Here is a 27558-nt window from a genome sequence, read left to right as displayed (position 1 = left end):
TACCCCCTTGGTAGACGCTCAATATTCATGCTCCATCTTGAAATAAGTTAGCCGGTAAGGGACATACAGGACATACTGCTCCGCCTTTCGCGTTTTCGCTGTCACACAATAAACTCACAGGTGCACGTAGCTGTAATACGTACTTTGTACTTTGAACTGCGTGGCGCGAGAGAGTAGATTGTGATATATGATCTCAACGCTAGATGGGAGAAATTCCTACACATTGGACCTTTAATATCGCTATGGTTACACTATATGCATATGTTTGTGATGTGATTTGCATCGGGAATTATTGAATACTGCTCCCGATAAATACAGCTCCAACATGTTAAAAAGCACAGCCAACAAAAAGGTTTTGTTACTTTTCTTGAACATCAGAGCTTTATTTCATTCCAGCAGTTAACTGCAGTAAGTTTATCACATGGCTGCCATGGCAACAAACTTTGAGCGAGGGTTTGATGTTTGTTCTCTCAGACTGGAACTTCAACTACTGTCAATCACGCTCAGTCTGGCTTTCAATCACAATAAAACACACCAATAGTTCCTTGGCAGCCACTGCGGCGTTTTAACGCTTTGCAACAAAACTCTATTAAATACGGCAACTGAAGAATAATGATAGCAGCTAAAATGTTTAACTCAATGAACACAGTCAAACATTAGTGTTTAGTAGTGTCCGTCTAAGAAGTCTTCTTACATTCTTTTTTTTTTTATTTATTGGTTTTTAACATTTGTTCATTCATAGAATTCAAAGCCTGATAAATAACTCTTACACTGACACCGCTGAGGAATTCAATGCAAATAAAAAACAAACCTCTTTAAAACAAATCTACAAAATATAAAATTGCATCTTTCTGTATCTTCACTGCATGTCTGCATTTTGGATCACTTCAGTCGGTTTGTTTTGCTACATTTAGTGCAAGAAATCCAAAACCACTTAAAAACCGTTGCAGATTAAAAAAAAAAAAAGATAAATAAATAGAAACATAAATACATCATGCTGTCTCTTAAACAAGCTGTCAAAACAGCCATGGGCAAACCCTCTGTGGTGGGACACCTTCATGACTAAAAGCAGACTGTGATATTTTCAACTCGGGAATGATGACTTCTTTATGCTTGTACATGTGAGCAGTTCAAAGTCTGTGATATAGGGGGGCAAAATGTACGTTCACGTGTCATCGTATGCAATAAGATCAAAATATATGTGCAGGCCCTTCTCCTATGGGACTTGACACCATTTATAATCTCACCTCGTACAATTTAGTCACATTGTGGGGAAAACATTTTGGTTTCATATATAAACTCTTCAGAGAACCCTGGTGAATGTGAGCATCTGTGTGCAGTCACCAATCAAAGTGCATGGTGAGAGAAAGTGACCTTCCGTTTATCAAAACAGATAGCGCTGTTGGCTTCAGGCTGTGATTTATCTCATTGTTATTAACCTAAACATTTTTAGCAGGCTAAACCAGCCCTGCAGTGCAGCTGTCCCCTTTGGTAACTGGTCAGAGAAAGTCGAGTGAGCCACGCCAGGCTGCTGGGCCCTAGTCCAGACAGGTCTGGGTTAAGTGTCCTTCGTAAGAGTTTGGGAAGCCAGGCTGTGCAACAAAGTCAACATGGAACAGGACAGTCGCAGACAAGATGGGAGAAGTAAGGGAAATAATTAAATTAAAAAGGGGAAAAAGAGGGGGATTATGACAATAATTATCAGGTAGGTTAAAGGGTGAGAGGTGGGGGGAGGATGATGAAGAGAGGAAGAACAGTTCAGAACTCCTCCTGGTCTCGCTCTGCCCCTTCCTCAATTTCATCGTCGTCTGGCGGTGCAAATCCGTCCTGCGAAAGAAGGCGGAGGTCAGTGTACGTCAGGATGAGAAGTCATAACGTTTGGAGGATTTTTGAGCCACTAAATACATGTGTTTGTTGGTGTTATTGATAACGTCTCCTTTTTCTTGTGTTTAAATATGTCCACGTCCCTCCTGGCCACATTACATAATTCTGCAGTGCTTGGGCCCAATGGACCTTTTTCACAGCAGACATTTTGACTTGTCATAGTAGGAAAAGCACAGCTGAAATTGGTAACCTTAAAAATGGCTCAATTCCATCAAGTGTCCCAGTAAGATATTTCAGTGAGTCAGCATGAACAATACCAGGACCTCTCCTAAGTGGAATGCAGCCATCATTAATAGTGACTATGACATATCAACATGTCTGCCGTGAAAAAGGTCTATACAGCAAAAAATCAAGCAGTGACTACCTGGGGTCTTTGAATCTCGCCTTGACAGTTCACTTTTAATTTGGTGACCATCAGAGAGCTTAAAGATACTGTAGTCACAAACTCTGCAAAATGCTGAGATGGACCAAGGAGAACAGTCTAAAAAAAAAAAAAAAACAATATTATGGAGAAATTTCAGACCAGTCAGGGTTCAGGTCACGCCACAGCATGAAGCCAACTCTACTTAAAGTCTCCAACAATCTACTGCTGCCTCTTGACTCTGATAATTAGCCACACTAAACGACTACTAGACGTTAGCTTCGCCTTCGAGACTCGGTCTCGAATGCCAGGTCGATGTCCAGGGTAGCATCCTCCAGTGGTTCGCCTCCTAGAAGTGTGTTAGAAGGGACAAACCTCTCCAGTCCCCTCTCCGTCAGCTCCGCTACATTTATCATAAATGTATGCTAGGATAATAATAGGGAAATTTGCTTGCCAGTCTCCTGCCCAATCTGCTAACCTGGCCGGCCAAGGTTAGCAAATGTAAACCTCGGGGTGAAGGTGGAGAAGATGAGCTCCAGCTAGCAAGACCATCTCTAACTTCTCTACACATCTCTACATCGAACATCTCTATCCTATGACTACGAGTCGCTCATCAGCATCAACTCAAGGAAATCAACTCAGCATTCTCCTGCTGACTCTGCTAGCCGGGCCGGTCGCGGTTTTCAAATGTAAAGATTAAACACAGTGGAAACGGTGACGATGACTATCAGCTACCATCTATAGCTATGATACCGACTATGTGGACAAGCAAGACCAGTGCTGCATACATCGCCATCTCTACATCACAGGGGTCACCAAGGCGAGCGTGGAGAAATTGAACAGAGACCGCAATCTTCTCTGCGGGGCTTCCTGCTGGCCAGCGTGCAGGCGCTGGACGGTGAGCTGGATGGCCTCCGCGCCCGTGTTGGTTTTCAGCAGGATTTCGGGAGCTGTGGTGTCCTTTCGCCAAGACTTGGCTGGATTCTGGAGTGTCGGACCAACTGTAGGACTTGAGTTAGAGGCTCTTTTATTTGTTTTTAAAGCTTTGCACATCTTGGCGCCCCAGTATATCATTGAGCTCCTCTGCCCCCTTTCCAACGCAGATCCCTCAGATCCTCAGACCAGCTGCTCCTAGCTGTCCCTGAGGCTTAGGTGTAAGGGGCAATCGTGCATACGCAGTAGCCGCCCGGAAGCTTGGAACAGTTTTCAATTAAGTGTTCCCCCCTCTGTAGACACTTTTAAGGCCAAGCTTAAGACCCACAGGTTTCCTCAGGACAAAGCCGCACGAAAAAAGAGAAGCAAGGAAGTTTTACTACCTGGTATATTCTGAAATTCTGTGTCTGTTGTTGTGTCGATGGAGCAGCTACAATGTTAGCCTAGCCATCATCGATCCTAACTCCATTCAGGTAACAAGCATTGTAAGAGTTGTTTGCTTGTTGTCTTGTGGACAGACCTGGCAAAGTATGAATTCAGAGTTTCTACAAATCAGCATCATCATGTAGTTTTTTTTTTTTTTGGCATACTTTTGATCCGTTTATTGCAATTAAATCGTAGCAAAACCTTTACCTCAAGAGGCGCTGGAAGCGGCAGTCATCCAGACGTAACTTTACTTCCTGGAGCAGGCAGTAAAATTCTCCGAGCCGTTTGCTCCTCCGGATGATGTTATGAATCCAGACACAACGCTGTTTGATTTTCCGACCCATCTGGGACTTCCACAACAGATACAAAGCAGTTGTTTTAGCAATAATGATGACGGAAAGAAACGTTGCCCGTGCCTACAGCCCTACACCAGCGCGAGTAACGCAAGTAAACACAAATGATTCCAATATGATCCGCCATCCGACTCCCACGAGTAACACAATGCGAATATTCTCTTTGCGACCAGTGTGAAAACAGCATAATAACTGTATAGCTTAAGTGACCTCTACCCCTACTCTGCATTAACCCAGTACGTTTGTCTGCAGTTGTGTATTTAATGGTATAGAATCATGGGTTAAAGCTAAATATTATGAGCAATAACAACATGACGTGATAAAAATAAGTTGAGGATGAGTCCCTCATGACTTTTGTCTAATGTTATAAACAGTGTGCTGGTTTCTCTTAGTATAGGGTCAAGACTAAAATAAAAAACTTTAACTGATGGTCTGAAGATGTTTAATTTGCTGTCTTACACTCAACACCGACATAAGTCTAAACAGAAAAGTACAAAAGGCAAAATAATACATTAAAACTCCATTAGCACTACATTACATTACATTAATAATTCATTAGCACCAGAAAGTTAGCAAACACATCACATAAACTCAAAATTATCATGTGGAGAAATAACCAAATAAAAGCAATATAACAAATATAGTGAATAATGCAAACTTTACAAGCATGAATATCACTGTATTGTGGTCACTTACACTTAGCTTTAATGATAAACTTGCAGGGTTGGGTATATTACTTAATCAGATTACAAAAATAAGTCACTATAATCAGCCCAGATTACATTTGTGCAATTAGATTATAGTAACATTGTCAAGGATTTCCTGATTACAACTTGATTACATACCGTTATTTAAAATATTTTGTTTTTTGTTAATGGTTTATCGAAAATGTGGAAAATGGAAGAACATTTGAGTAAGTGCTCCTCTTGTGTTACAAGAGCAAAGTCCTCTATGTAGCCTTTGATTAAAGAATAGCACCAACAAAACCTTACACAAAAGAAACAGCATCTCACATCTTGTAGAATACACACAGTACACTTGTAGTTTGTGCCAATGCAGTTTTTGTATGTCTGTTTTGATTTGACCAACTGTAATGCAATGCTGAATATGTAATCGATTACGTTACTAATGACAAAAAAGGTCATGTAATTTATATTCAGTAACTGACTACATTTCAAAGTAATCTGACCCACCCCTGTTAACTTGATAGTTAGTTGCTGTAGGCCTAATAGAACTACTTTCAGGTTGTGGGTAAGTGAAAGCTCGGCACATCTTCTTCATTGGAATTTTAATGTCCGCTGCAACAACAGGGACAAGAACACCAACAACATGTGAATCTAACAATGAGCTTTCTGCAGGCTATGCACAGTTCTCTAGAGTTCCCAATCTACACAGCAATAAGGACATTTTAACATATATAAAACATATGTTGAATGACTTGAATTCAATCAATAAAAGTTGGGGAGAAAAGTCACACTGACGATGGTGTACCTAGTGACGATGCAAGGTGACGTACCTACTTCAGATGTGCTTAGGTGTATATTTGTACGGTAAAATTCTAACATGTGCCGCCGCACGCTGCCGGTGGTGGACGTAATTTCCATTCACTTGCCGTCAACGTTTCCTCCACGGTCTCTCGTCTGCAGTCCCAATCAAATCCAATTCAAAAATCCACACGCTATAGAGGCAACGGGAAGGTAGACTTCTCCTTTTCCTGGTAATCCTTCAAGTGGCACTATCCACCCGCCACAGAGAGATGTTTTCTTTCCTTAAAACTGACTGACCCGAACCAGAGAGCTTGCACACACTCCACGGCAAACGGACTGCATTTATATAACACTTTTCTAGTCTTAGCGACCACTCAAAGCCCTCTCCACTACAGGCACCATTCACACACACACACACACACACACACACACACACACACACACACACACACACACACACACACACACACACACACACACACACACACACACACACACACACACACACACACACACACACACACACACACACACACACACACACACACACACACACACACACTTATTCACTGGTGGCCGAGGCTGCCACACAAGGTGCCACCTGCTCAGCAGATAAACATTCACGCACATTCACACACCGATGCCAAACGGAGAATTTGGGGTTCAGTATCTTGCCCAAGGACACTTTGACATGTGGACTGCAGGGATCCAACCACCGACCTTCCGCTAGACGGCCACTTTACCTCCTGAGCCTCAATCGCCCCAAAACACTGACATAAACAGTGCCTGTCGTATAACAACCAAGTCACACCAAACAGTAAATTCTAACGTTACACACAAAACACAAAAACATTTATTTATGATGTCATGGTATTTATTTTATCCTACGAAAGGACAAGACGTTTTTTAAAGAACTTTGTAAATGAAATTGAATATTTTTAAGGCCTTATTTTAAAAATATCAAATTCAATGCTTTTTAAATACTTTTAAGACCGGGCGGGTACCTCGATGTAAGTAAACATTGTTAAAGTGTAAAATCTTCCGCCCTGATGTATGTGCTCCGTGTGTGTGATATGTTTGTGTTTACCTCTGTAGCGTACAGTACATCCAGGATTTTGCTGATGACTTGGCTGTCACTTTCGCTTTCCTGGCAGAGAAGCTCAATATCTCTCAGCTTTCCAAAGTAGAAGTCCCTCTCCTTCTCCAGTCCGTCTACAGTCAGCTTCAGATCTAGCAGCTAGGAACAGAGAGAGGGCGGTCATTATTCGTTGTTAAGCTACTTCATTTATCCTATTAACAGACCTTAAACAGTCTGTAACAATGTGACAATAATGTGTTGAGTCAGCCAGACAGACCGGGCACAGGGACCTTGTGTTGTTCAATCATTATGAGAGAGCAGTGTTGGGCCAACAGAGACCCATTTGGTATTCTCAACATGACGTTGCTTATGCTACAAAGAGCTCTCAATGTGAAATGAGTGTCATGGTGCAATTTTGAGAAAACCTCATGAACATCGAAGGGTACCATCAATCATGCAATTTAATGAGACACCTGCACCGATAGCTTGGTGGGGTGCCATGATGGGAAACTACAGGGTGTTTTCTAGAAATGGCTGAACAGATCAAAGCAGTTGGTACCTGCTGGTTGAGCTCTAGAAGCTCAGCGTCTCCTCCATTGCGGCTCACGGGAGTTGGCCTGCGGGCTGGTGCTGTGTTGGTCTGCCTCTGGGGGGGAGGAACACTCTTTGGTGCTGTGGGAGATGTTCTCATGTGGCCTGGAAAACAGAAACACACACATTCATATATCGGGACTTGTTTGGATGGATGCGTTTAGGCTGGGTTGACAGATTTGCTTCATTTTAACCAATGCAGTGGTCTACACTGGGTTTGAAATAGCTCATGCTTTACTTGCATTATACGTGTGTAAATGTGACCCAAAGCATCTTTTCATGCTTTCTTTTATACAAAGAAAAGAGACGAGACGAGCAAGACATAGCGAGTGCTTTGTTGTTGCAGGAAACATTCAGCTATTACACAAACTCCCGGGCAGTTCTGAGCTTGTGTTTCGTTTTCTACCCTCGTAGTGTTTTAAAACTTTCTTGTGGCAGCGATAAAGGCAGTGATATTTCCTGTTTATTGTACGGGACTCTCACAAAAACAATAGTTCAAAAGAAAACACATGCACAAACACAGATTCATCCTTAATAGGATGACTTTGCAGTGTGCTTTAAATTGTGTTAGAACAATTCTATTATTGCAGGTTGTAGCCCATTTACTGCAAACATGTGTACTTCCCATCACTGCTAGCAATGTTTGTGTAGTGTATCGTTTTAGATTTTGACGTTGACAATTGTGAGGCACATACTGTATATTTGTTGTTCCCTCTTTTGCCACTTATTTAGATGCAGCAATTCCAAATTTTGATTGGCTCAAAAGTGAAAGTAGGATATCTTGTAAGGTGTACAAGGCTGCTTTTGGAGAGTCAGTGTGAGATTGTGTACAACTATTAAACATTTATGTTATGTTTGTTGTATCTTGTAGGGTGCGCACAATTACAGAGTCCCTAATACCACCCACAACCAGTCAGAATAGACCAATCCATTAACCAAGTAACTCAAAGTTTGAATAGAAGACACTGCAACACAAGCACACACACGCACAAGCTCGATGCAGGGGATGGTACCTGAGCGAGAGGCTCTTTTAGGTTTGTGAAGAATGGGGTCACCTGGGTTAGAGGTGGGAATGTGTTTGTATGAAGAGGTGACAGAGCAGTCAAATGTCAAATGAAGCCTTTGAGTTCACACACAGCTGATAGTGACAAGTGTGTGTGTGTGTGTGTGTGTGTGTGTGTGTGTGTGTGTGTGTGTGTGTGTGTGTGACCTGGGTTGGGTGGAGGCGGTGTTCCCTCATGGCCCTGCCGTGACATCACAGGGTCGTAATCTTTCCCGTCATAGTTGGCATCAAAAAACTTCTTAAACCACTGAAGGAACTCAAAGTTGTCCTGGAACTTGCCCTTCACCAGCCTCTCCACAGGAATGATCTGAGAGAAGGAGAGAGTGGAGGACAGACAGATGAGGTGTTGATATCGTCTATATAAAGTTATTGTAACAGAAAAGGAGGCAACCCTTGGATATGGATCTAAAAGAAATGCTAATTCTTGCCAGAAAAGCACCGCAATGGGGACAGTTTGTGATCAAAGGGTCGCTATTTGAAATTACAAAATCTAAGGATAACTTGATAATTACAAACTATTATTTTCGGGCATTGTGGCCACGCTTAAGATGCTGAACATGTAATCACAACATCCTGTGTGACTGTTTTGCTTTTCTCCCTCCTCTTACTCTCAAAATAAAATCAGATATACCTTAAAAAAAAAGAAAATATCTTGTCAACTATATTAAAAAACTATATATAATTTATTTTGTAACTCAACAGCTACAGTGTGCAGTATGTGGTTTGAGGTGTCTTTGACCAGAGAGCTTCAGTGTGAAGAAGGATCGAGAATCAAATCTAGCCTGAATGTGTGTTTGTGTGTGTGTGTGTGTTCTCACCTTGTCCACATTCATTCTTTTGAATGAAGCCTGTAAGACCTTGAAATTGTGGATGTATTCATGCTCCAGTTTAGCATTGAATTTCACTTTCTTCATTAATATGCACCCTGGAAACAGCATGTCCATTAACTGACAGTAAGCACCACCTACGGGGAAAAATACATATTTACTTTTAGAGCTTGATACACATTTTGAATTGAATTGCAAGCTCAAAATCTTTTTAAAAAGTGTGCGTTTACCCGAACAGAGCTGCTCGATCTTTGTGTATGCGAGCTGCAGAGAGTCGTTGACCCATGCCAGCATGTCATGACGACTCAGGTTCTCAATGGTCATTGAGGTGGAGTAAACATTCACCGCCATCCTCCTGATTCACAATAAACGCACACAAAAGCACACAGATATCACATTCAACAGTTGAACGATTGATTTCAGAAGGCTGATAGATACTTACAGTCTACAGTTTGATTAATGTGTGCAACTATATTTGTGGTACGGCTGTGCTCGACTTACTATCCACAACGTTTGCTAATGGAAAACCAAAAGCCATACCATGCAGTGGAAAACAGCATAAGGCGCTAAGTTCAGGTCGCAGTTTTCCCTGGAGGCACAATAACTTCTTTAAAATGTAGCCTCTGGGGATTTAATAAAGGCTTATCTAGGGGCTGCTGTGGCTCAGGTGGTAGAGCGGAGCCCTGCAGTCCCAAATCAAAGTGTCCTTGGGAAAGACACGGAAGCCCGATTTTCGGGGTGTCTGAATGTGTGTGAATGTTTATCTGATGAGCAGGTGCCACCTTGTATAGCAGCCTCGGCCATACAAGGTCCAAATGTGTGTGTGTGTGTGTGTGTGTGTGTGTGTGTGTGAATGGTGAATGGCCCTTGACTATGTAAAAGCGCTTTGAGTAGTCGTAAACTAGAAAAACGCTATATAAATGCAGTCAATTTACATTTAAAGTTTTCATTATTTCACAAATGTAAGAAACTTGAGTATTTATGCTAATACTGCTATTAAATAAAGTATCATGTCTAATAATATGCAAGATTTGCTTGCATATTATTATCATATTATCATGACTGCTTCATGGCCAGGCCAAAATATGTAAAAACAAGGACAAACAGACAGACAGACACAGACACAGACACAGACACACACACACACACACACACACACACACACACACACACACACACACACACACACACACACACACACACACACACTTTACTCACCTGCACTCTGTGTGTTTGGTGTGAGCTGTTTAAACGGTTGTGGTGGTGGACCACCTTACAAAAAGACCTGAAGACAAAAACCAGAATCATGTGAGATATCGGTGTTGCTACCATTCATACTGCACCCTAAAGATAAGCATACTTAAAAGTTATTTTACTGGTAATTCTTAAAACCTGAATCTTGTCTTTGTATATCCCCTTTAAAACATAACTTCCTCTACACCTGCATTTCTATCAGAGTGGTTTAGGAGGTGTCCTGCTCAAGAGCTCCCCCACGAGGTTACAAAGATAAACACCACAGGAAAACTAGCAGCCAGTCGTAGTTGTCTCACTAGGTCACTAATCTCTGCCTCAGTTAATCCTTTTAGCATAGGTTGAACAAGCTGTAACTCATCGTGGTGCACAAAGGCAGCTGAGATCACCAACGCATAAAAAATCCACACTGCTACATTTCATCACACTTACAGCTGGAGATAAGGAAAACATCCAACAATCACAAGGCATTTCCTGTGAACTGACTGCATTCAAATCAACACCGTCCACCAGGGAAATGCAGCTGCTCTGGTTGTGGCTGGTGAATATGCAGGCTATGCTACTGTGTCCTCTGGGCCCAGAAATCTATTTTGACTAGTTTGGAAGGTTAGGAAATGCAACAATGTCGCTAAAGGCCTGTTCATTCTGGAGTTTATTTTGCTGCCTGACTGCCTCGTCTGCACACACATTTAAACAACCACCTATCTGGTCACAAAGACCTCTTTATGTGAAAGACAACAGTCCAATAATAGCAAATTAACACAGAGTGACAGTGGCACTACAACCAATAGCTGTGAGCGGTTAACTTACTTTTTCATTAAATAGTTATCAGTAAGGGAGAAACAATTGTTGAAATGATAAGTTAATTTTTTTCAAAACTAAAATATGCTGTTCCAGCTTCTAAAACGTAGATTTCCTGCTCTAGTTTGTTTGAAATGATAATAACACAATACGTTTAAAGACATCACTGAGGACTCGTACTTGTAAAGACAATTTTGCTGTTTGTTAAAGGCCGAATAATGAATATAACCATTAGTTGCCGCCCTCTGTGACTTACAGACAAACAACACCAGCTTGGTGTGTCACTTATTTATATTAAGATGGATGATTAGACCTTAATGTAAGAGTGCAACCCTAAACCTGGACTTTCCCAACTTACGTAACCCTGTTTCCAGAACAGGAATGTCAAAACTGTAACAGGGTCAGGTCATTCCTCAGGTCTTTAACAATCACAGCAATTGTTTTGTTTTGTTTTTGCACATGACCCTTTATTTAGAGGAAAACTTTTGTGCAGCAGTTGCAGAACAAAGTAGGCAAGAGTGCAATTATAAAAATATCAATAAACACACAAAATCCAACAAACCACAAAATATACACAGTGCCAAAATATAAACAATGTTTAGGTATAATCAAGTTGCTCTTATCTCAAGTTGCTTCTTAGTAAGATATATATATATGTATATATATATAGATATACATACATACATACATACATACATATATATATATATATATATATATATATATATATATATATATATATATATATATATATATATATATACAAATCAAATCTCAAGTACAGTTAAGGGTATATGGTTAATTCAATTTTTTCATTGATTATTTCTGTCCATAATGTTTAATCCATTATAACACATGTCAGAAAGGTGTTACTATGTATTGTGCTGTTTTCCAAATAAATGTTGTTTTTTAAAAGCACATCTGGCCAACATATTATTGAGTAGCAGCAGTTAGAAAACATGTTTACTGCTGATCAAATTTCATATATATATATATATATATATATATATATATATATATATATATATATATATATATATATATATAACTGTACTTGAGATTTGGATGTATACCCTAATAATAACTGATGCAAGCCATGCAGTTTTTTTTAAGTGAGCCTCATTTACTTTATTGATTTATTATCACATAAAATACATTTAATTTAACCACAAGTAAATAGCCTCAGGTTGACAGTAGGCTACTTTGTGGTGGTTTTTCTCTTATATTCATCTCATAACCAGTCGGTGTCATGGGTCAACCGAAGTGTTTTGACAGTTAACGAGCCAGCCGCGGTCAGTGCGACAGCCACTGCTGCCACTGTGGGACTGTTTCGTCATGAGGCTAGCTTCTAAGCTCACACTGCTAACGTCGGTTGCGACTGGCTGATAGTTGTTGAATTGAGAGACTTTTCACCAAATTTCAATTTCACCGCAGCGACATTAGCGAACTAAAATATATCCAAGTGTAACTGAGACGAGACTTTTTTTCCCCAGCCTAACGTTGCCTCTGAAGGCCTTTTGGATAACACATACGCACATTATCAATGACAGAATAACTGTCAGCTAACGTTACGGGACGACACAAGCACCTTTATGTGAGACGTAAATGAACAAGCAGTTAAATCAACATATTTAATTAATTTAAGTGGAGTTAATATTACTCACTGAAGTGCGACCCGTTGCTCTCACAGCCGCCCCGTTGTTATCTGATGATGGGCTTCTGTTGCTATACGCCAGACTGTTGCCTTAGCAAAGACTGCGAGACTGGCCTCGCTCCCACCTAAGCTGCTTTGACCAGTGCGCATGCGCAGGGCAGTTGCAGAATTTTCTCATAACTTTTAGTGAAACTGGTCCCGATGGAAAATCTGCTATATCCTAGGACGGAGAAGGCATGACCCGCCCTACTCTGCCTCTGATTGGCTAGTACTCGTTGCCTTGGTTGGTTGGCTTGGTTGAATTTAGGCATGAGGAGTGAAATTGGTTAGAGTTAGGGTAAGTTCTCTTAAAACTTCCATTAGTAAGACCTATGGGTAAGACACCCAAATACATACAACATATACTGTGTATATACTTAATATAAATCAATCTTAATTTTGTGTTAATGCGCATTATACTGTTTAGTGTAATGAAAATATGGACACATTGTATTGTGATGCTTTGGCAACATTGTTATTGAAACTTTCATGCTATTAAAGCCACTTCGAATTGAATGGAAATGTAAGAATACCACAGCCAATCAGAGACACAGGCAGGGCGGGGCATGCCTTCACCATCCTAGAAATGCAAATTTGCATCGCCATGATGGAGAAAAAGTAAACTGCGGCCCATGTTTGGTGATTAACTTCAGCCATATAGTAGTGGAAGAGGTATTCAGATCCTCAACTTAAATAAAAGTAGAAATACCAAAGTAAAAAAATACTCCATTACAGTAAAAGTTACCTAAACCTATAACCTAAATATATCCAAAGTCAGTAATGTAAAGTAACAAAGTAAATGTACTCAAGTACTGTACTTTTGTAATTTGTAATCTGTTATTTTGAGGTACTTTTACTTAAGTAGTTCATTGTGTTTCAGTGTATGTTTAGTCAGCTTTATATTCAGGTCATATGGTTCAGCAGGCTACCACAGATACATCTTTATTGTTATGTATTTATTTTATTGTTTTGCAAGGATTTTTGTCTTGTAATGAGTTATTTTGTCACTTAATCTCTTCTTTACCTTTTATTATCAGGGAGCCAAGGCTTCTCCTGCAGATGCACCTTTCAATGCTTGTAATGTCATTGCTACCCTGCACTTTCATTCATGTGTTTCAGCTGCATCCTCATTTGTACTGTACATCTTTAAAATGTTCTAATTTTTTTTTCATTCTTTTTATTTCAGTATGAATATTCTAGTACATATAGGCCAGCATTTTTATTATGTATCCAGAGCCTCTTGTGCACAACATTTTCCCTCTAGATGAAGAGTTTCATATTGTCTTATTGTGATATTTCTATTACATATTAATTCTTTTTTCCATATTAAAACTGACCAAATCTTTTGAGGCATTTTAGGAACAAAAAGGTGACACAGAAAGAATCAAGTTGATACTTTTATTATTATTTTATTTAACATGTGGTAAGAAACAAGCAGCCACTTACAGATTCAACAGGTTCACTGTCCAACACAACAAGAATCTACAAACACACAACCAGTCACAGTGCCTTCAAAACAACAAAACCAGTTATCGTATGGAAGGGCTCGGTGTACGTACGGTGAGTTTAGGAAACAGCAGCGAGAGTGAACCAAAACAGTAAAGCTGTGGGCTGTAAAACCAAAACAATAAGTAGAAAGACACTCAAACGCTTCGTGGAGCGGTTATTGAGGATACATCACTTTTTCTTTATGTAAATGAGCCTGTTCATGCTCATTTTAATTGAATTAAATCTTTTTTATGCTTATGGAAAATATATGTTTTGACAAATGAGGCCCCTGGTGTTTTTTAGCAGCTCCCGTTTTCACTCAGAAAGCTCCAATTGATCTCTCCAGTGTATGAGAAGGCACTGCATTCAACTTTACTGATGAAAATCAAGCATTGTGTATTATCAGCAGCAAAGAAACAGAAAGCGTTTCCGTCTTCTCTTCAGTCTTCTACAGTAGTACTTGGCAAGGTCTATAAATACCACGCTTCCATGACAGGACTTCATCCATGATTTTGCTGATTGCATGTCTGTCATTTTTGCTTTCCTGGCAGAGAAGGTCAATGTTTGTCAGCTTTCCAATGTAGAAGTCCCTCTCCCTCTCCAGTGCGTGTACAGTCCGATTCAGATTCAGCAGCTAGGAACAGAGAGAGGGCAGTCAAACAGGTTGTGGGTATGAGACAAATATTATATATAACAACAGATAAACAGCTGAAGGGTTACTGTATACTGTAATATAGAATCAATAACAATGTGCACTTAACAGTAACAAAAGAGTCTTTGGAAAGGCAACTGTTGTATTACAGCATCAAACAAAGCTTTAAAAAAAAAAAAAGGCACTAAAATGTATTATTCGTTGTTAAGCTACTTCATTTATCCTATTAACAGACCTTAAACAGTCTGTAACAATGTGACAATAATGTGTTGAGTCAGCCAGACAGACCGGGCACAGGGACCTTGTGTTGTTCAATCATTATGAGAGAGCAGCGTTGGGCCAACAGAGACCCATTTGGTATTCTCAACATGACGTTGCTTATGCTACAAAGAGCTCTCAATGTGAAATGAGTGTCATGGTGCAATTTTGAGAAAACCTCATGAACATTAAAGGGTACCATCAATCATGCAATTTAATGAGACACCTGCACCGATACCTTGGTGGGGTGCCATGATGGGAAACTACAGGGTGTTTTCTAGAAATGGCTGAACAGATCAAAGCAGTTGGTACCTGCTGGTTGAGCTCTAGAAGCTCAGCGTCTCCTCCATTGCGGCTCACGGGAGTTGGCCTGCGGGCTGGTGCTGTGTTGGTCTGCCTCTGGGGGGGAGGAACACTCTTTGGTGCTGTGGGAGATGTTCTCATGTGGCCTGGAAAACAGAAACACACACATTCATATATCGGCGTTTTTGGGGTTTTGTTCGCGAGTGAGGGGACAATGGAGCGGGAGATTGGTCGGAGAATCGGCGCAGCGGGTGCGGTATTACATTCAATCTATCGCACCGTTGTGACGAAAAGAGAGCTGAGCCAGAAGGCAAAGCTCTCGATCTACCGGTCAGTTTTCGTTCCTACCCTCACCTATGGTCATGAAGGCTGGGTCATGACCGAAAGAACGAGATCAGGGTACAAGCGGCCGTAATGGGTTTCCTCAGGAGGGTGGCTGGCGTCTCCCTTAGAGATAGGGTGAGAAGCTCAGTTATCCGTGAGGAGCTCGGAGTAGAGCCGCTGCTCCTTTGCGTCGAAAGGAGCCAGTTGAGGTGGTTCGGGCATCTGGTAAGGATGCCCCCTGGGCGCCTCCCTAGGGAGGTGTTCCAGGCACGTCCAGCTGGGAGGAGGCCTCGGGGAAGACCCAGGACTAGGTGGAGGGATTATATCTCCAACCTGGCCTGGGAACGCCGGATCCCCAGTCGGAGCTGGTTAATGTTGCTCGGGAAAGGGAAGTTTGGGGTCCCCTGCTGGAGCTGCTCCCCCCGCGACCCGACACCGGATAAGCGGACGAAGATGGATGGATGGATGCGTTTAGGCTGGGTTGACAGATTTGCTTCTTTTTAACCAATGCAGTGGTCTACACTGGGTTTGAAATAGCTCATGCTTTACTTGCATTATACGTGTGTAAATGTGACCCAAAGCATCTTTTCATGCTTTAGTGTGCAATGACACAAACAAAACAAAATAAAAATAAATTAAAATAAATTAAAAAATAAATAGTGATCTGCTGATTTTCCACAGGGTGGTGCGGCAGGAGGAGGGTCAATGAAACGGCCCATTTGTGTGACATCCTGTTCTTCTTCTCAAACCCCCTTACAAACCACAAGTAGACTTTATATTTCACAATTACTGTTTTCTATCATTTAGTTTATACATTGACGTTTCCAAACGCACTTGAAGGCACATTATTTCACAGAGAGAGAAAGAAAAGAGACGAGCGAGACATAGCGAGTGCTTTGTTGTTGCAGGAAACATTCAGCGGTTACATGTTTACTGTACATTGAAGTTACTTCCAATATGTAATACATTATAGATTACTAGTTACTGTCATTTGAGAGTAATTAGTTATTACAATATTATTGTCTCTGAATTATAATGCGTTACACTACTTTTGAGTTACTTTCACCAAAATAACAGCGGAAGTTTGACTTGACAGCTAGCTTGTGAATTTCACCACCGGATCAATAGTCTCCTCTTTATCCACTTTGATACATCATAGATTATTCATAATATTTTGTATAATTAATATGAATATACAAAGTCACTAAACTATAAAAATAGATAAGTAAAACGTACAATAGGCAAGTAGGAGAAAATGAAAATACTCAATTAAAAGTACCAGTTGTATCAAAGTACAGCATTGTTGTAAAATGCAACACTTGAATAAGAAATTCATGTTTAGTTTAAAACAGTAAAGGAAATGGTCGATTATAGTGAGATTAAAACTCACCATTTACCTTATTTACAGTACTTTATTACAGCTGATATGTGTAAAGGTACACAACCGTATTTGTTTAACAGTAATTTAGTTTTACTGCAAACCATCACAGGAAGTGCTTTAATTTTGAAGTAACCTACACGGAAGTTGTCTGTTGTGTACTCTTGCTAGCTTACTGAGATGAACCGCTAGATGGCTATGCTGAGACGCACCACTAGTGTCCTTGCCAAACAGTGCCTAGCTGTGCCTGACTTTTTGCTAGAAGCTAACAACATAGCTATGGCTGAACTTTGGCCTACTTTAGCATATAAACATTTGATTTTCTGTGTACTGAACGGTTTACCTAAAAGTAAACTTCTTTGACCTTTATGTTCGATGCAGGGGATGGTACCTGAGCGAGAGGCTCTTTCCAGTTTGTGAAGAATGGGTTCCCCTGGGGGGAATGTGTTTGCATAAAGAGGTGACAGCAGTGAAATGAAGCCTTTGAGTTCCCACTAGGGCTGAACAATTAAGGTCCCATGGCATGAAAATTTCACTTTGAGGTTTCTTAACATTAATATGCGTTCACCCAGCCTGCCTATGGTCCCCCAGTGGCTAGAAATGGTGATAGGTGTAAACCGAGCCCTGGGTATCCTGCTCTGCCTTTGAGAAAATGAAAGCTCAGGTGGGCCAATCAGGAATCTTCTCCTTATGAGGTCATAAGGAGCAAGGTTACCTCCCCTTTCTCTGCTTTGAACGGCCAGAGAATTTGGCCCACCCATGAGAGAGAGACATCATGGCTTTCAAACGAGCAAAGTGGCAGTTGGTCAAGACCACAACCCCACCCTCCACCTTGCCCCCCCCCCCTCTTTCCTCCTCAATAGCTACAGACACAGAAATGGTACATCCTAAGGAAAGCTCATTATGGGACTGGCTCTAGTGGCTGTAATTCTGCACCAAGGCTGAATTTTGATAAAGAGACTTCAGGTACAGTATTAGGAGACCACTAAGGTCTATATAAAAGAGACTTCAGATACAGTATTAGGGGACCACTAAGGTCTATATAAAAGAGACTCCAGATACAGTATTAGGGGACCACTAAAGTCTATATAAAAGAGACTTCAGATACAGTATTAAGGGACCACTAAGGTCTATATAAAAGAGACTTCAGATACAGTATTAAGGGACCACTAAGGTCTATATATAAAAGCATCCAAAGAGCACCATGTCATGGGACCTTTAACCATTTTGAAATCGAAATTTGAAAGAATGCGATTAGCTAATCGTGAAGACCGCGATTAATCGAATGTGCAATATTTAGTTAAATGTTTGGTGCAACATTTGATTTAACGTTTATTCCTCTTTTTTTATTAATTTCTTTACTGTTTTTTTTCTTGGGATAAACCGATTATTGGGCAATTTTTTGGCAGTATGCAGATTTGTATCGGCGTTTTATTTGCCTGATAAAGTTAATTAAAAAGTGCGCTACTTCTGACTTAATGTCCCGCCCACAACACTATCTGACTTTTATGAATGAAAGTCTCCAATTTATTAAATAATTGCTTAAAGCATTTAAACAAAGTTTTGTGTTGGATTTTGTAACGTTACAAAATCTTAAATTTTGATTTAAAGATTTTCATTTTCACTGTATATTCATAGCGGTTCCAAATATCTGTTATCGGTTTTATTAACTACTAATAATCGGTATCAGCCTTGAAAAACCAGTCTCGGTCCACCCCTAGTTTTTTCATAAGATAAATGCTGGAATAATGTTACATATCACAGACTCTTTAATTTATTTTTCCATTACTTTATTGAACATGATCATAGAAGGTGCAATATATGCTGCCATTGAACTGAGGCATATCAGAATTTTCAGTTTACAGGAAAGTACTGATTTTATATAGGAATTGTTCATCATTATAACTTTAGCTTTTGTGATGTTCTGTGTTTGACTGTTCAATGGTCCATGCTTATTAAAAAGAAAAACACTTATTGTTGGCAATTCATATCCATGTTCTCGTTCTCATCCTTGCATAAGAAAGTCTCATGTTATAATGCTCCGTGGCATATTTTATCTATTACACAGTGAATATTGAACTTTTTTTTTTTTTTAATAAATCGCAAATCGAATCGTAATAACTGGCAGAAAAATCGCAATTAGATATTGATTGTGTGTGTGTGTGTGTGTGTGTGTGTGTGTGTGTGTGTGTTACCTGGGTTGGGTGGAGGCGGTGTTCCCTCATGGCCCTGCCGTGACATTACAGGGTCGTAATCTTTCCCGTCATAGTTGGCATCAAAAAACTTCTTAAACCACTGAAGGAACTCAAAGTTGTCCTGGAACTTGCCCTTCACCAGCCTCTCCACAGGAATGATCTGAGAGAACGAGAGAGTGGAGGACAGACAGATGAGGTGTTGATATCGTCTATATAAAGTTATTGTAACAGAAAAGGAGGCAACCCTTGGATATGGATCTAAAAGAAATGCTAATTCTTGCCAGAAAAGCACCGCAATGGGGACAGTTTGTGATCAAAGGGTCGCTATTTGAAATTACAAAATCTAAGGATAACTTGATAATTACAAACTATTATTTTCGGGCATTGTGGCCACGCTTAAGATGCTGAACATGTAATCACAACATCCCGTTGTTGCATTCCTCCCTCCTCTTACTCTCAAAATAAAATCAGATATACCTTAAAAAAAAGAAAATATCTTGTCAACTATATTAAAAAACTATATATAATTTATTTTGTAACTCAACAGCTACAGTGTGCAGTATGTGGTTTGAGGTGTCTTTGACCAGAGAGCTTCAGTGTGAAGAAGGATCGAGAATGACCCTTCCTTGATGGATCTTATGTCAATTTAGATATTTCAACAACTCCGTTAACCCAGGGGGACGATTTATTTAATCAAATCTAGCCTGTGTGTGTGTGTGTTTGTGTGTGTGTGTGTGTGTTCTCACCTTGTCCACATTCATTCTTTTGAATGAAGCCTGTAAGACCTTGAAATTGTGGATGTATTCATGCTCCAGTTTAGCATTGAATTTCACTTTCTTCATTAATATGCACCCTGGAAACAGCATGTCCATTAACTGACAGTAAGCACCACCTACGGGGAAAAATACATATTTACTTTTAGAGCTTGATACACATTCTGAATAGCAAGCTCGAAATCCTTTTAAAAAGTGTGCGTTTACCCAAAGAGAGCTGCTCGATCTTTGTGTATGCGAGATGCAGAGAGTCGTTGACCCATGCCAGCATGTCATGACGACTCAGGTTCTCAATGGTCATTGAGGTGGAGTAAACATTCACCGCCATCCTACGGATTCACAATATTTCAGGCTCCCATTGTATCAATCACAAAAGTTGCAGCTTGTGGTTGTTCAGCTAAGTGATATCTACCTATCAGGGCTGTGGTACTCGAGTCCGGACCATAGACAATTAAAGGTCCGGACTCCAGACAAGTTTAGACAGCTAGCTAAAGCTACGCCGAGGTTTTGCTAACGTTAGCGCAACAGTGTTAGCCTAGCCTACTAGGTAAATATTACGACTGCCTTCGGAGTTTACTATATCGATATAGTGCGTCCACGTTGCCAACATAAGACCTGTGGCGTTAGTGCTCATTTTGTACATAACTTTATTGAATGAAATATTAAGCTTCGCTCCTCTGAGATGGGTGAGTTTTTGTTACGTTACATACAAAGCTAACTGGCTATAGTTAGCCTACATTAGCTAACGTTGCCGAGACAGTGGCAGTAGAGCTTCGGCGATGGCCCTCTCGCCCACAATCAACCTCTGCTGCGAAAAACAATCAACCTGCAGTGATGTTTTCAAACTAACATATCGTACCTTTTCCCAGAAATTCTGGCCATTATATATATATATATATATATATATATATATATATATATATATATATATATATATATATATATATATATATATATATCACAGTAACACTGCAAAATTAAAGACCGACAAACAGATCCAGATACAAACAATAAGGACAGCTTAAAGGAATACGCCACCGGAATGCATGTCGAAATTCTAGCAGCGATGTTTCCCCATTGGAATGAATGGCAAACAGAGCTATAGCTAGCTTCTCATAACGAGAGCTCTCCAGCTCACAACAAATGATTAAATTGTAATCGGTCAAAAACGTTAGCTTTGTAAGACCATAGGAGTATGGGTTATATAAATACCATGACGAAATTCAAAGTGTAAATATATGCAATGTATGTCGAAAGTCTAGCCGCGAGGTTTCCCCATTGGAATGAATGGCAAACAGAGCTATAGCTAACTTCTCATAACAGAGCTCTCCAGCTCTTACGTTTTTTTATTCTTTCTTCTATTTTTTTAAAATCTGCATAAATTTAAACTGTTCAGATGTATGTGGCTTGGACGCCATGTGTTTTGAATATGGAGTAGGAAAAAATGCAAATAAAACTCCAGCAGTTCATAACCCCTGTCTTTAGCTAGTTTAGAAATGGAAACTTGTGTATGACTTAACTTGTGACTTGCTTGGCCAAAGCTATGACTTGACTTGACTTGCTTGATTGTCACAAAAAAAATGACTTGGACTTGAAGATAAGACTTGAGACTTGCTTGTGACTTGCCCAAGTGTCTCCCATCTCTGCCTCTGAAGGTCTTGTGGATAACACATACGCACATTATAGATGACAGAATAACGCCGCCTTCACACTGGCAGTTGAAATCAGCTCCGTAAAATACGCAATACGCCCCCCGAGTGATAAGTGTCTGAATGTCCGATTCTCTCTGACCTCTCTTATACAGATAGAAATAGAAAGGCGGCTGCGTGGATAAAAGTTGCCCAGGACGTTGACATGTCACGTCGGTTAAATGTGATAATGGCAAATGTTCGATGTCTGTTGCTAGCTAACCAATTAGCATTAGCAGGTTTGTTTATTAGTACCATAGCAACGTTAACTTCCGTCGGATAGGAACCGTCCGTAGCCTTTCGCAAGAGTTCAATTTTTTGAACGCATTCGTATGACCAACTGACACGATTTTTTTCGCGCCGCACTCGTTCGGACCCGGTTCGGACCCATTCGCATGCGGTCTGCGAATCTCCATAGGAAATGAATGACTTCCGGCCGTATCGGATTCGGAGCAGATTTCTACTGCCAGTGTGAAGGCGGCGTAGCTGTCAGCTAACGTTACGGACAACACAAACACCTTTATGTGAGACGTAAATGAAACAAGCGGTTAAATCAACAGATTTCATTCATTTAAGTTGAGTTGAGTTGAGTTAATATTACTCACTGAAGTTCGAGGCCTTGGTCTCACAGCCACCGAGCTGTCGTTGTGTCTGATGATGGGCTACTGTTGACCGCCCACTTTTTTAACGGCTCTGGTTCCGGAAGTGTTCTTCCTCATTCAGTTTCATCAAAAACAAATTTGGAAAACCGCGAAAAGGGAAAGGTCCAACCTTATATACTGTCTATGGGTACAACAAGACCGTGTACATAAACTATCATAGACTCAAATGGCAGAAGTTCGCTCTAGCCGTTGCCGTTCGCGGTTTCGCGGGTACGGTAAACGTTTCTATGGTAACAGCGATTTGGACCAATCAGAGACGTTGCTGTTAAGCTTGGAATTGTGGGTATTATAGTTTTTCCCCATAAGATTGCGGATAAAACATGTTTGCCTTAAAACAAGGCTGATTTCAGACTTTTAGCTTCTACAGGAGCAAAAACTTCCGTTTCACAACCACGTAGCTCGTGGTCAGTCTACCTCGGATGGTTTAGACATTATGGCTGATAATCTAAATCCTTATGGAGAAATCAATGGGATTTTTACTTCCGGAACCGACTGTGGGCGGGACTTTATAAAAGACACACAGGTGTATGTTTAGTCAGCTTTATATTCAGGTCATATGGTTCAGCAAAGCAGGCTACCACAGATACATTCTTTATTGTTATGTATTTATTTTACTATGTTTTGCAAGGATATTTGTCTTGTAATGAGTTATTTTGTTACTTAATCTCTACTTTACCTTTTTTTTATTCTCAGGGAGCCAAGGCTTCTTCTGCAGATGCACCTTTCAATGCTTGTAATGTCATTGCTACCCTGCACTTTCATTCATGTTTTTCAGCTGCTAAAATTTTCTACTAATTTTTATTATGTATCCAGAGCCTCTTGAGCACATCATTTTCCCTCTAGATGAAGAGTTTCATATTGTCTTATTGTGATTTTTCTATTACGTGTTAATCAATTAATCAATACTTCATTCACTTTTTTTTTCCATATTAAAACTGTAACCACAAATCTTTTGAGGCATTTTAGGAACAAAAAAAGGTGACACAGAAAGAATCAAGTTGATATTTTTATTATTATTTTATTTTGCTGTTAACATGTGGTAAGAAACAAGCAGCCACTTACAGATTCAACAGGTTCACTGTCCAACACAACAAGAATCTACAAACACACAACCAGTCACAGTGCCTTCAAAACAACAAAACCATCCAACAGTTAAATAACGTTGTCGTAGGCAATAGTAAAAAAAACAGCACCAGTTGTTGTGAGCCTGTGGAGAGATTTAACTCCTCCGTCTCCATGGGGTGCTCTTCATGCATGGGTGTGGGTGTTGCACGGGTGATTCACATTGGCACATTTACTCTTTCAGCTAAAAAAACAAAACAAACAAACATCCTAAATATATAGTTCACAGACGAGAAGACGTGATCATGTATAAATATATAATACTGATAGGCAGGAATGAGACATCATCAGGAAGTGAAAGGATCAGTGGGTTTACTTCAGACTGTGCAACTCAATCTTCCTGCTCTGTGGAGAGTCACTGCTCTAAGAACAATACATCCCTTTTGTTTTCCTTCAAACAGGAAGTTTACTTTCAAAAAACATCATTTCATTTATTACGGTAACTTTTCGTGGCCCTATATGCGCAATCAGGGGCCTCATTCATCATACAGTTTTGTACGTAAACTGTGCAAACGTAACATACATACTTAAATTAAACCTAATAATGTTGTTGCTCTTAAATGAAAGTCTTATGGACATGCCACTTGCCAAATAAAACCTTCTGGTTTTGTTGAACCGTATTTAGCCATATCTGAACCCCATTGTCTCTGATGTTTGTCCTTTTCTTTCTTTAGTTGCTACATTTTTCCACTTTCTTCACTGGCTAGTTGCTAACTTTGTCCGTCTGTCTGTTAATTGGTGCTAGAAGGGCTCTGTGGACGTACGGTGAGTTTAGGAAACAGCAGCGAGAGTGAACCGAAACAGTAAAGCTGTGGGCTGTAAAAGCAAAACAATAAGTGGAAAGACACTCAAACGCTTCGTGGAGCGGTTATTGAGGATACATCACTTTTTCTTTATGTAAATGAGCCTGTTCATGCTCATTTTAATTGAATTAAATCTTTCTTATGCTTATGGGAAATCTATTACGCACGGATTTACGCCTGTTTCTGCACATTTTGACAAATGAGGCCCCTGGTGTTTTTTAGCAGCTCCTGTTTGCACTCAGAACGCTCCAAGTGATCTCTCCAGTGTATGAGAAGGCACTGCATTCAACTTTACTGATGAAAATCAAGCATTCTGTATTATCAGCAGCAAAGAAACAGAAATCTTTTCCTTCTTGTTATCCCCACTGTAAACCTTAAATCACTTACTCTTCCCTTCAAGAAACCAACTTCTCTTCAGTCTTCTACACTAGTACTTGGCAAGGTCTATAAATACCACGCTTCCATGACAGAAATGACTACATTTAGCTGTTTTGGGACCAGTTATAATCCCAGAGCAGGCCACAGGTTGTATAATTCTGTCTATAGTCTATAGACCCTGCGCCATTGCAGGTGAGGCAGGATGTTTCTGGGATATGTGTTGTTTCAGTCAGAGGCAGTGAAAATATAAGGATGGATAGGGTCAGGTCTGACTCTATTTAGAGAGTGTAGCTGTAAAATCACACAGTGTTTGAAGCAGTTGGATGTCATCACCACACAGCACAGTTCTCCCATTGGAAATAAAAACACTGTTAGAGGAACCCACGGTGCTGCAGGAAGCCGAGCACAGCGGTTGTTTAATCACAAACAGAATCCACACACATCTGCATATGAGTCTAAAGCTATGGTGTCTACAGTGTACTGGATATGTGTGTGTGTGTGTGTGTGTGTGTGTGTGTGTATATGACAGGGGGTATAATAGATATTTCACTGAATTCAGTTCCACTATTTTTTAAATAATTCAGTCGACATTACTTCAGGTCAAACCATCAAAAACTGTACTGGTTTTGATCTTTCACAGTTTGTTTAGTTTGCGTTTCATCGCGGGATACGAGCGGGGTGATAATGAGCAGACTTTGTCAATGTTAGTATGATCAGCTTGAATTTGGCAAAACATTTTAAATTCATAGGTAGCCCTTCACTCTCGCGTTATTACTCAGGTCAGTCACTCCAATTAAGACACAAATTAGATTTGTAAAAGTCACTTTGGCAAATCACTGATCATCAACGTGCTTCAATTTATTTTCCTCTCTTTACTTTAGTCCTGTGATTGAAAATCAGTGCAGTTTTCCTGGTTGCGCAGAATCATACAAAACAAGGAGGCTCGGACGGGTGAAGCTCCGGCAGCAGCGATTACCAGATACCGCTTGAGCGACCGCCGGGAGGGGCCAGGATCCGGGCCGAGGACCTCTTGGGGATGTGGTCATCGACCTGAGAACCTGAGAGAAAAACATAACGACATAAAAATCACCAAAACTACAGCTACGAAGGTTTTTTTTTTACAAAATAACCTGCAATGTTATTAGCTTGACACCAGCCTACCTGAGAGACTAAAGGAGGACTCGTGGAGGTCTCGGACTCCCTGGTGCGCGCGAGGACAGGCTTTGTTGGACGCCTCTCCGTCTATGTGGCCCAAACCGAGCTCCTTCTTCATAGTGTTTGCCACCTTGGCCACATCACCGGAGTAGGGATCCCTGTCAACCCTTTTATAAGTCTGAGTCTGAAACAGGGAGGAGGCGAACGGTTAAGAGATAAATACTGTACACACATAGATACAGGCTTGGGATGCTTGGGGATTTTTTAACCATTTCTAATGCTAGTCGTCATCAGAAGTTCAGCTGAAATTGGTTCGAAAATTAAACTTCTTCATGAAGGAATGTGAATAAAAACTTTTTCACCTGGTGTTCTTGGCTAAAGAGGATATTAAGTTAAGATACAAAAAGTACTATCAATTTAAAAATTGTCCTATTAATAACTGTCATCGTGAGTCGCAAATGAGGATGACATGTTTATTTGACCTGGCCATTATGGTTCTAATCTTAAGGAGCATCTTCTAGAGTAGACTAAAGTAGTTTTTGGCTTTTACGGTTTCTGACTGAAAAATATCCATATTAAAAAAAAGGAGCAGACCAGTTTAAGATGACCCAGATATTCTGTCTTTATGCGTCCAAATGTGTTGCATTTCTGTTGTGAAATATCCAGGGTTTACTTTAAACATGGCCATCTAACAGTGAGCACAGCTCAGAGCATTTTAAGTAAAAAGAAAGAGATAACTACAGTGTGTACTTTAAAGGTCCCATGACATGGTGCTCTTTGGATGCTTTTATATAGACCTTAGTGGTCCCCTAATACTGTATCTGAAGTCTCTTTTATATAGACCTTAGTGATACCCTAATACTGTATCTGAAGTCTCTTTTATATAGACCTTAGTGGTCCCCTAATACTGTATCTGAAGTCTCTTTTATATAGACCTTAGTGGTCCCCTAATACTGTATCTGAAGTCTCTTTTATATAGACCTTAGTGGTCCCCTAATACTGTATCTGAAGTCTCTTTTATATAGACCTTAGTGGTCCCCTAATACTGTATCTGAAGTCTCTTTTATATAGACCTTAGTGGTCCTCTAATACTGTATCTGAAGTCTCTTTTATATAGACCTTAGTGGTCCCCTAATACTGTATCTGAAGTCTCTTTTATATAGACCTTAGTGGTCCCCTAATACTGTATCTGAAGTTTCTTTTATATAGACCTTAGTGGTCCCCTAATACTGTATCTGAAGTCTCTTTTATATAGACCTTAGTGGTCCCCTAATACTGTATCTGAAGTCTCTTTTATATAGACCTTAGTGGTCCCCTAATACTGTATCTGAAGTCTCTTTTATATAGACCTTAGTGGTCCCCTAATACTGTATCTGAAGTCTCTTTTATATAGACCTTAGTTGTCCCCTAATACTGTATCTGAAGTCTCTTTTATATAGACCTTAGTGGTCCCTTAATACTGTATCTGAAGTCTCTTTTATATAGACCTTAGTGGTCCCCTAATACTGTATCTGAAGTTTCTTTCCCAAAATTCAGCCTTGGTGCAGAATTACAGCCACTAGAGCCAGTCCCATAATGAGCTTTCCTTAGGATGTACCATTTCTGTGTCTGTAGCTATTGAGGAGGAGAGA

The 27558-nt window shown here is 40.2% G+C and overlaps 3 protein-coding genes across 10 annotated transcripts in view; all 3 read right to left on the bottom strand.

Annotated features, from left to right (window-relative positions):
• Nucleotides 1–698: 698 nt before the first annotated feature.
• On the bottom strand, nucleotides 699–20473 carry LOC114572939 (microtubule-associated protein RP/EB family member 3). 6 transcript variants are annotated; one of them, XM_028604731.1, is made up of 9 exons: nucleotides 12720–12838; nucleotides 10222–10288; nucleotides 9234–9358; nucleotides 8995–9140; nucleotides 8324–8483; nucleotides 7082–7218; nucleotides 6532–6681; nucleotides 3812–3954; nucleotides 699–1827 (listed from the first exon to the last, which is right to left on the bottom strand). In XM_028604731.1, the coding sequence occupies exons 3-9, from the start codon at nucleotides 9352–9354 to the stop codon at nucleotides 1539–1541; spliced, it is 1146 nt and encodes a 381-aa protein (XP_028460532.1). In that variant the 5' UTR covers nucleotides 9355–9358; nucleotides 10222–10288; nucleotides 12720–12838; the 3' UTR covers nucleotides 699–1538. The 6 variants fall into 6 exon arrangements, with proteins under 6 accessions (XP_028460532.1, XP_028460533.1, XP_028460536.1 ...); XM_028604733.1 differs by lacking the exon at nucleotides 699–1827 and adding an exon at nucleotides 3562–3723 and having other exon boundaries at nucleotides 12720–12836; XM_028604734.1 differs by lacking the exon at nucleotides 699–1827 and adding an exon at nucleotides 3562–3698 and having other exon boundaries at nucleotides 12720–12835.
• LOC114572941 (microtubule-associated protein RP/EB family member 3) lies at nucleotides 14142–22685 on the bottom strand. 2 transcript variants are annotated; one of them, XM_028604737.1, is made up of 6 exons: nucleotides 22413–22682; nucleotides 20327–20448; nucleotides 20093–20238; nucleotides 19347–19506; nucleotides 15459–15595; nucleotides 14142–14870 (listed from the first exon to the last, which is right to left on the bottom strand). In XM_028604737.1, the coding sequence occupies exons 2-6, from the start codon at nucleotides 20445–20447 to the stop codon at nucleotides 14685–14687; spliced, it is 750 nt and encodes a 249-aa protein (XP_028460538.1). In that variant the 5' UTR covers nucleotide 20448; nucleotides 22413–22682; the 3' UTR covers nucleotides 14142–14684. The 2 variants fall into 2 exon arrangements, with proteins under 2 accessions (XP_028460538.1, XP_028460540.1); XM_028604739.1 differs by lacking the exon at nucleotides 20327–20448 and having other exon boundaries at nucleotides 22413–22685.
• Nucleotides 22686–23462: 777 nt separating this feature from the next.
• Nucleotides 23463–27558, bottom strand: part of LOC114573321 (dihydropyrimidinase-related protein 5) — a 28680-nt gene continuing 24584 nt past the window's right edge. The window contains exons 13-15 of one of the 2 annotated variants that reach the window (XM_028605453.1): nucleotides 25934–26111; nucleotides 25756–25830; nucleotides 23463–23775 (exon numbers count right to left, since the gene is read on the bottom strand). In XM_028605453.1, the coding sequence (XP_028461254.1) occupies nucleotides 23750–23775; nucleotides 25756–25830; nucleotides 25934–26111 (279 nt within the window). In that variant the 3' untranslated portion in view covers nucleotides 23463–23749. Of the gene's footprint in view, nucleotides 23776–25748; nucleotides 25831–25933; nucleotides 26112–27558 lie in introns of both variants that reach the window. The other variant, XM_028605454.1, reaches the window with a different exon arrangement.

This window comes from Perca flavescens, chromosome 18 (assembly GCF_004354835.1).
Source record: "Perca flavescens isolate YP-PL-M2 chromosome 18, PFLA_1.0, whole genome shotgun sequence".
Taxonomy (NCBI): Eukaryota; Metazoa; Chordata; class Actinopteri; order Perciformes; family Percidae; genus Perca; species Perca flavescens.
The sequence above is the reverse complement of the archived record's forward strand: the minus strand, read 5'-3'. Positions and strand labels throughout refer to the sequence as shown.